The sequence below is a fragment of the Gadus morhua genome, chromosome 13, assembly GCF_902167405.1.
Source record: "Gadus morhua chromosome 13, gadMor3.0, whole genome shotgun sequence".
Lineage (NCBI taxonomy): Eukaryota > Metazoa > Chordata > Actinopteri > Gadiformes > Gadidae > Gadus > Gadus morhua.
Window position 1 is genome coordinate 24,992,228 of NC_044060.1, and position 10,000 is coordinate 25,002,227.

General features: G+C 47.4%; 1 protein-coding gene across 16 annotated transcripts in view; it reads right to left on the bottom strand.

Moving 5' to 3' along the window:
* Nucleotides 1-10,000, bottom strand: part of cadpsa (Ca2+-dependent activator protein for secretion a) — a 173,731-nt gene that overhangs the window by 83,128 nt on the left and 80,603 nt on the right. For 8 of the 16 annotated variants that reach the window (XM_030375220.1, XM_030375226.1, XM_030375223.1 and 5 more), the window contains exons 10-14: nucleotides 9,297-9,405; nucleotides 8,477-8,689; nucleotides 3,846-3,982; nucleotides 3,015-3,202; nucleotides 2,468-2,641 (exon numbers count right to left, since the gene is read on the bottom strand). In XM_030375220.1, the coding sequence (XP_030231080.1) occupies nucleotides 2,468-2,641; nucleotides 3,015-3,202; nucleotides 3,846-3,982; nucleotides 8,477-8,689; nucleotides 9,297-9,405 (821 nt within the window). The remainder of the gene's footprint in view (nucleotides 1-2,467; nucleotides 2,642-3,014; nucleotides 3,203-3,845; nucleotides 3,983-8,476; nucleotides 8,690-9,296; nucleotides 9,406-10,000) is intronic. The other 8 variants (XM_030375229.1, XM_030375228.1, XM_030375236.1 and 5 more) reach the window with 1 other exon arrangement.

Below are 10,000 nucleotides of genomic sequence, written 5' to 3' on the forward strand. Positions count from 1 at the left end.
TGGTAAGGTGGTGGGAGGGATGGATTTGCAGATGGGTGGTACGGTAAAGTTGTGGTGGATGGGTGGTGGTTGGGTGGTAGGGTGGATGTGAGATTGATGTAAGGTGGATGAAAGTTAAGCTGGATGTGAGGTGATTGAGTGGTGAGGTGGATGTGAGATTGATGTGAGGGGGATGGATGGTAAGGGTGATGTGAGTTGGATGTGAGCTGGTTGAGTGCTAAGATGGAGGGATGGGAAGATGGATGTAAGATGGGTGGATGGGTGGTGAGGTGGTTTGAGGTTGATGTGAGATGGATTGAGAGGCAGAAGGATGGACCGGAGGTCTGGAGCAGAGTCCAGCAGAGAGAGCCTGACAGCCCTGTAACCTCTGGCCACAGCGCTGGAGTGGCCCCTCGTCTCTCTCTGTTAGTGGTCTCTGGGAAAGACGGCCCACTGCAACGCTGACAGCTTGAGTTTGGTATTTCAGGCACGAGAAGGTTAAAAATAGTTGCTTGATTAACACTGCTAAGTAGTGATGCAAGCACCATCTCACAGTAATTACTGGAAGCAAAGGGATATCCAACCTTTGAACACTGGACAACCGCATGATTGTCTCAGTAAGAATATATATCCCAGTTATCTGTTGACCCTGCATTAAGGACCTGGGGTCTCATTTATAAAACTGTGCGTGGGATCGTTACTAAAAGTGTACGTACGCCCTAAAGCCAAGTTTTGCATGCGGCAAAAAATATTCAGATTTATGTCCAAAGATTGCGTACGCACACCGTACGCAATCTTTGCTTTATAAATCACAGAGTGCCTACAAGTGTGCGCAGCTGAATCAGCTTCACGTTCCACCCTGTACACGCCCCTTTTTAAACATAAATGGTCAATGCAAATGACCTCATGAATGCGATCTGCATATAAAGCAGACTCAGATACAAGTATTATGTTGTGTCGGAAACAATGGCAGAAGTACTGAGAAAAGCAAAAAAGCGAAATTTCACGGAGGTTGAAGTGGAGACACTTGTGGGTCAGATGGAGGCCCGAAAAGTAGTTTTGTTCGGTGGTCAGGGGATTGGGATTGCCAACAACAAAAAGCAGAGTGAGTGGCAACATGTTGCTGCAGCAGTGAACTCTGTCAGTAGCACGGAGCGTACAGTCCCAGAATTAAAAAAGAAGTGGTCTGACATAAAGGTACATATTTTTATGTAGCCTACCAATAAATCGTTATGGTCCCTAAAGACCCTCTCCCTCCGAATCCTGCCATTTGCATGGTCCGCCAGAAGTGCCATATGGTGCAGCATTACCACGGCGCTCACCTCTGTATTTATAGGGTTACGGTAATAAGACTGACCGAGAACACCTTTGATAATCAATTTGTAATGACCCACGTAAAATGTTCTTGAACATAACCCCTTTTTAATGCCTGATTTGTCATGAAAAGCATCAAGAGTAACGGACAACGATTGTGATGAGGAGTGTGGCTTGGTTTTCCACAGTTGGGATTTAATTGACATTTGATTTCGTGTTTAGAGTGTCACATACAAATATTATGTTATTGACACATGTTGGACAGATGCTTTATTCCATGCAGTCGCGCCGTCAGTGGACAGTATGGAGTGACGGGATTAAATATAGAGAATTGTTATTTATTTCTATTATAAGGAGATGTTTCTGGAGTTATAACGCATGGAAAGTCACGTACGCCAATTTCAGTCCCGTTTTGTGCGTACGGGGCTGAAATTGGCGTACGTGACTTTCCAAGGTTGTGATCTATAAAAAACAAACTTTACGGGAGAATGTGCGCAGCCCTAAGCAAACTCTGACCAATGCAACGGTTATAAATGAGACCCCTGATGTCTAGGGAAGGAAATACATGATCATGTTTCTATTAGCCAAAAGGCTCTGGATTCCACACTATATATCATGGTACTGATTGATGCTGTTAGCGAGTTCTCTGATGGCCGCAGGAAGACGGGAGACACAATTTCAAGATTTGTTCTTTGTAGATAATACAAATAACATGCCTTCACACACAAGGCAGGGCATTTATCTTTTACCTCCGAGGACGATGGATAAATGTTTCCAATATTCCCGCAATCATTGCTCGATGTATTAATGTGTAACTCTGACCATGTATTAATGTGTAACTCTGACCATGTATTAATGTGTAACCCTGACCATGCATTAATGTGTAACTCTGACCATGTATTAATGTGTAACTCTGACCATGTATCAATATTTAACTCAATGTTTGTGTTGTATCAATGTTTAATGCATCAATGTGACGATGTGTAACTTTGACTTCCTATCATTGTGTAACTTTTGACCATGTATCAATGTGTGACTTTGACTATGTATGTAACAGTGGCTCAAGTACATCTTCAAGTTCCCCAATGACATGTTTTGGGACTTGGGGCCGAGTTATAGCTAGGGTGGCATAATGAGATCGCTCTGGTGGATGGCGTGGACCTTCAGGACTTACCTCCTTGCTCCAGAGAAATAGGGAGGAACTCTGAAGTCCCTTTTCTTCATGAACTCAATGATTCGGAGCTCCCTCCTAGAGCTGTTGGCTTGGGAATTGGGGGCGGATGGGAAAAGAGCTCTTTCAAGCTCTGCCTCTGTTACAGGCCAGCTCTGCAGCTCAACCACACGCTGGCTGGAATTGGTCACAGGTGGGGGAGGGGGGAGTGTGGTTTTGGCAGGGCGCAGTTGGGCGGAGCGCAATGGGAAATTGGGGAAAGTGCGTTTTTAAAGGTACACAATAGGTAAGACAAAGGTACACAAATGAACGGTAAGGGTGAAAGGAGAGAAAGAATAAAAGACATGAGCATGCAAATAACATGCAGTTGTAACAAATGAACAAGAAAAATGTTAAAATAAAAGCACTCTTGGACAAACATAAATAAACTTGATGATGGTTTTGGAATGACAGAAGCATATTTTGGGATGCTGTTAAAGCGCAGGTTTGCATTTCAAAGTGAACCGTCTCCAGAGGTGCAGCGAGCGGAGCAGCAGCCGACCGCCTCTACCTGTTGCCATGGACGTGGGAGGCGCAGAAGGCAAAGCTGTAGTGCAGCAGGGTGGGGTCGATCATGGCGCCGTTCTCAGCCCGCTCCAGCAGGTCGCCCAGGTAACACAGGTGCCTGTGGCAGCCCCTCACCCCGTTGCGGGCGCAGTACTCGTCCATGACGAACACCTGGCCCGGGCTGAACCAACCCTGGGGAGACACGGCCATCTTGTTCAGGAGGGTCAGTCAAAGATGGGGGAGACACGGCCATCTTGTTCAGGAGGGTCAGTCAAATATGGGGGAGACACGGCCATCTTGTTCAGTAGGGTCGGTCAAAGATGGGGGAGACACGGCCATCTTGTTCAGTAGGGTCGGTTAAAGATGGGGGACAAATGGCCATCTTGTTCAGTAGAGTCAGTAAAAGATGGGGGAGACACGGCCATCTTGTTCATTAGGGTCAGGTAAAGATGGGGGAGACACGGCCATCTTGTTCAGTAGGGTCAGTTAAAGATGGGGGAGACACGGCCATCTTGTTCCCTAGGGTCAGTGTGGATCAGCCCAACAAGTAGAGTCTAAGGCTGAGTGAATATATTCAGAACAAATGGGAGCCATTTCTTGATGATGCCGCCTTGTTGCAGGTTGTTCCTTGAGGCTGGAAGTGATATACTTGAGGGGAAAAATACAACTTCATAATGAAACGAAAACTAAAATCTATCATTAAATGTAAAAGAGTGATCAAACCTTGAGACAAAATCTGATCAATCATACTACCAGCAGGCTCTCTGACTTCTATGTCTTGGGTTAAGCATAATACTAGAAGTCTCCCGGAGGTTTATGCGTGTGTGAGCCTTACCAGACACGAATAGGAGTCGTTCAGCCTGTGGTCCAGGGTGAGGCGCTGCACCAGCTCAAACAGGGAGGCGTGGTCGAAGTTGCAGGGGTTGGCCGAAATGAACTCATCCATGCCGTGCTTCTGCGCCCGGTCTGCGTCTGTGTAGGGATCACAAGCAGCAACACCAAGATAGGTCAGCAGGGATCGGAAGAGGGGTGAATAAGAGAGGAAAAGTTCCTCTGTGTAGTCGCAGGCGAGGGGCGTCAGTATCAAATCATAACTAGGCTCACTCTCCCAGTAAGGACAACATGAAATGAGGAACTCATATCGCACATATATTTGATCATTGATAATTGTACGTTTTGATGCACATTTTGTCTTCACTGGGTCCAACCAGGCAGCTTTGGAAGCAGTGACTACTCTCTAAAGGTTAGTAGAGAGGTCAGATGTCAGGGCTCAAAATGGATGCAAGCTAAAACATGCAGAAAGAAGCTTTTGTAAACCCACCTAGACATTTTCAGGCAATCTTAGAGAGCAAACACACGTTTTGAGACGAAGCGACGTCTCTAGACACACACTCCATTGATTTAAACCAACAGCTTTGCTGCCATAGTGCTTCTCAAACACTTATTGATGCGAGCTGTCTGCTGGTCAGTGGATGGCTTTCAGTAAATTCTCAACTTAACAAAGTAATCAAGCGGCTCAGTTAACTCTCCACCTCCTCACAGACGGCCTGCTATCTCCAGCCCACCTCCACTTCACCACGGAGCCTGTGGCCCCTGGCCCCCTACGGTGGCCCTAATTAATGGCTGCTAGAGGAGGGCCTCTGAGGGGCCTGGGAGCGGCCTTTGCGGGGCCCCCCACCAATACGCATTGTCCTCAAAATAGGGGATGGGGGTTTGAATACAAATCTGACAACACATTTTTCTGCTTGCTCTCCCAGCTAGTGGGCTGTGCTCGGCAGTAATCCTGGCATGGGGGGCCAGGCCACAAATGGCTGAGCAGGTTGGCCAGCTGTTAGCCCCCTGGGCGGGCCGATCGGCTGAAGGGGGAGCTTTCCTGAACCAGGGGACTGGGCTGTGGTTAAACAGACACAGATGGGGGACTTAGAAACCTGCATTTATCCCAGTCCCCAAATCGTGTAATAACCAGCCTCCAAAGAGCTCAGCTGGGAATAAACTGCCTTTAACCAAGCTATTATTTTACTAATCAGTATTACTACATGGGTTATTTCCCCGTTTGTAATACCATTGTCTTCCCCCTGTAAACTGGGATAACCGTCTTGGGGTGCAGTTGGTCTCTTGCTATATATAATAACGTACCCCCTTTTCAGCAAAGTACCCCTTTCACTAGCACAAAATGTTATGGATATTAATGAAAAATGTATGTGCCCAAAAACATTAAATGGGTGTTGCAAGTTTAGTGAGAAAAATAGGCTTTCGCTTAATTTATAATTTGTGTCATTCAATAGAAATATAGACCAAACTTGAATGTTAGAATTTAGATTGAGCCTACTTTTATTCAGGTGGAATTCTTAAACAATGGTTCATAACCAACATTAGCAGATAAAAAGGAGCTTCTCCTTAGATGGTTCGCGTCCCCCATGTGAAGAGCATGCAGGTTGGGTATAAGAGGACTTAATGGTAGGTTAACAAGTTTTCCATGTTACAAACTTCAACACTGGAAACACTCAACATGTATTTGTGAGTAATCCCTGTGTGCAACAGCATTTTACGTAGAACATACATAAATCCGGGGTAGGATAACGCAGCATTCAGCATCCACAAACACAAAGGTTACACAAAGAGGTGGAGCTGTTTGTCAAGGTTCCCCTTCACCACCACAGCTGTCAATCAGCAGGACAACAAAGACCACAGCTCAGCCATGATGCCCCCTATACTCACACGCGCACACACACACACACACACACACAAACACACACACACACACACACACACACACACACACACACACACACACACACATACACACACACATAAACACACACACACAAACACGCACAGATACACCACGCACAGACACACAAACACAAAATCACACGCATAAAAAAACACACCCACACACACAATCACACGCATACACAAACAAACACGAATGCACGCACACACACTAACAGACAACCACATGCACACAAATACAAAAACACACACACACAAACACACACACTCACACACACAAATATACACCACACGCACAAACACACAAACAGACACACTCACACACATATAGATACACCACACACACACACACACAGCAAATCACACACACACACACACACACACACACACACACACACACATAAACACACACACACAAACACGCACAGATACACCACGCACAGACACACAAACACAAAATCACACGCATAAAAAAACACACCCACACACACAATCACACGCATACACAAACAAACACGAATGCACGCACACACACTCACAGACAACCACATGCACACAAATACAAAAACACACACACACAAACACACACACTCACACACACAAATATACACCACACGCACAAACACACTAACAGACACACTCACACACATATAGATACACCACACACACACACACAGCAAATCACACACACACACACACACACACACAAACAGACACAATCATACGCACACCGACACACCACACCAGACACATAGACAATCACACACCCACAAACTTAAACATGCATGCCCAACAAATGCCCCCCTGCCCCCATCATCTTAAAAGGTGACACGGTGGACCCCTTTGGTGTGTGTGTGTGTGTGTGTGGGAGCTTGTCAGGTCTGCTTGACGTGAGTGAGGGCGGAGGAGGGGTGCGGGCCGGAGTGCTGGACAGTAACGTGCTGTGACACAAGTCGCCCCGCCGTCTGTCCAGCGTGGACCAACACGGCCCTGACACTGATTGAGGGCTGCTCCTCATTTCCAGATCCGGCCCACCGCTGCCCAGCCAGGCAGACAGGAGCCACCTGCAGGCACGGCTCCCCGGTCTGCTGCCGTATCATACAAACCAACCATTCCGGGGCGAGGGGGCACACCGCCATCTCCATCTTATGGTTTTCCTTTCCCTTTCTGCTTTTTCAGTACAAACAATGCATGAAGGAAAATCAGGCGTCAACCTTCATTGCTGCAGTGAAGTACTCTTAAAGATCCAACCCGTCTTCAGATAATTGTGACACAGGAACAGGAAGTGGGAAAGGTACTTGCAGGAAGAAGGGAGGGAGGGCATCTTTGCAGTAGGCCAACAACGGGAGAAAGTGGTCTCCTCCGCATGAGAACAGATGAAGGGAGGACAGCTTGAGGCTGATGTTTACAGCGCTGCACCAGATGTATATTTGCCAACATGTCTGCCAACAGGAGTAACATGAGAAACTTTGACAATATGAAAACAAAGGCTTGAACACAATCTGTCAGCCCCTAATTATGACTTGTGTTTTAAAACAATGCTCCAAACCAGTGCAGCTGTCAGTCACCGTGTCAGAACGGTGTGGTAAACTGTGACAACCGTTGAATACGTTAAGGGCTTAAAACAGGGCTGCCTCTCCTTCCTCCAACACTCACTTCCTTTGGTCCCTAGGATGTTCAAGACTCTTGTTAGTTGTGTTACATTATGCAGTTCACCGATACAAGTGTGAACTACCAAATAGTTATTTGGTAACATTTTGACTGATTGCTTCCCGAAATAATTGTGGAGCAACCACGCTGTATTATTCATGGCCTGGCACTTTTAACGTGGTAATTATCACCTGCTGGGACTCAGTGGGACTCTGAGGTCGTGGCAGAGCAGCTCAATACAAATACTTAAAAAATACAGACTCAACATATTAGGTATTACCAGTAGAAAGAGCTATCTGCTACACTGTATGTGACATGTTGTGTGCGTGTTTGTGTGTGTGTGTGTGTGTGTGTGTGTGTGTGTGTGTGTGTGTGTGTGTGTGTGTGTGTGTGTGTGTGTGTGTGTGTGTGTGTGTGTTCGTGCGTGTGCGTGTGTGTGTGTGTGTGTGTGTGTGTGTGTGTGAATCAGTTTTAAGGTTGTTCCTAGGCAGTGGATATAAATAAAATACATACATAAATAACTAAAAAGACCAACACCAATACTGTATATACATATATCTTTTGTTTGGGAGATGGAAAATATGCAGACGGACATGAAAACCCAGCAAACCCAGTAATCCTTATATATTCTGCATGCATCCTGGTTGCACAGAAACAGACATGAGCATGGAGCCGACCAAAGGAGAACAGTTTCTGATTGAAAAGGAAAGACCTAAAGGGACGAAAGAGAGGAAGAGAGAAAGAAAGAAAACTTACCGTTCAAAGTGTGAAGAACAATGAGGCAGAGAAGGAGGAGGAGAGATGAAACAGAGGGATGTAAAGGACAGCATGTCCACCATGCAAACGTAAAAAACACTGCAGTTCATCCAGAAGAATGCCAGGGAGAGAGCAACAGACATACAGACACAGTGAGATAGAGATAGATACAAATAAAGAAAATGCTAAAGCTCAAATGTCGCGTTTCTTTGAAATAGCTTAACTGTCTCAGGCTAGTGACTTTCATTTCAAATCACCTCCGTGGTTTGAAGTGCAAATAAAACGAGGAACAGAACAGAAACATGAATCTTCTAATTGCAGACGTACAGAACTGGGAGATGGGTGCGTCCAACTGCGGTGCCGTGCCCCCCCTCGAGTTGAGCTTCTGGACCTGTGTGGGCGGGACGGGCTTGTGGGACTGTCCCGTGGCGCGGTACATGGCCTGGACCCACAGGATGCGGTCCTGCTCGTCGTTGCTGGCAAAGATCACCGTGTCTCCCTCCTTCACCGCGTTGAAGAAGGTCCGCCCCCCGTCCAGACCTGGGGAGGAAAGAGACTCAGCACCCTGGGGGACCACCCGTAGACCACTAGGGGACCAGTGGTGGACCACCAGTTGACCACCAGGGGGCCGGAGACCACCAGTGGACCACTAGGGGACCAGTAGTGGACTGGGGACCACTGCTGGATCGGGGACCGCCACTGGACAACTAAGGGACCACCAGTGGACCGGGGACAACCAGTGGACCACCAGTTGACCACTAGGGGACCAGTAGTGTACCGGGGACCACCAGTGGACACCCAGTGTACCCCCAGTTGACCAGGGACCACCAGTGGACACCCAGTTGACCAGGGACCACCAGTGGACACCCAGTGGACACCCAGTTGACCAGGGACCACCATTGGACACCCAGTGGACACCCAGTTGACCAGGGACCACCAGTGGACACCCAGTGGTCAGCCATAAGTCTACCAGTGGACCGGGGACCACCAGTGGACACCCATTGGACAGTCCACTGATACAAATAAGGGGCAGTAAGGTGTGGTTAGGTGCGGTAAGTTGTGGTAAGGTGCGTTAAGGTGCAGTAAGGTGCAGTAAGGTGCAGTTAGGTGCAGTCAGGTGCAGACAGGTGCATTAAGCTGGTGTTACCAGGCTGGGGGTCTGTGTAGTCAACGGTGTAGCCGTCTAGCTGCAGCAGCTCCACCGGCTCCGTCTTCTTCTCTCTGTAGCTGCACATGGCGAATGTGTACTGGCTGACCTAAACCAGGACAGAGAGTAGACCAGTTCACAACGTGTACTGGCTGACCTGCACCAGGACAGAGAGCAGTTCAGTTCACGACGTGTACTGGCCGACCTGCTCCGGGGCAGAAAGAAGACCAGTTCACACAACGGACACACGCCTGAAGCTTTGGAAGGGACATGGGTTTAACTGAGCTGTGCTGAGGACAAGGACTGTTTGTGTTTGTTTGTGTGGGTTAATTTGGCAGCAATATGAGTGTTTTCTTCATTGTTTTGGTTTAATATACCTTTGTTCAAATTAATGTTTTATCTGAAATTGAATGGGTTTAGTCTGTTATGCTAATCGTGTAAGAACATGCTAATAGCACCGTTTACCACAAAGCTGCAACCATTTTCTGCACGTTCTCTCTGATGGACACTCAAAGAAATACACACACACACACTCCCATATGTCACCCAAACACACACACACACGAACACACACACACACACACACACACACACACACACACACACACACACACACACACACACACACACACACACACACACACACACACACATGTCCGCCTGCATGTGGAAGAAGGGGCTAAGTAAGTGACAGCTGTTTCACT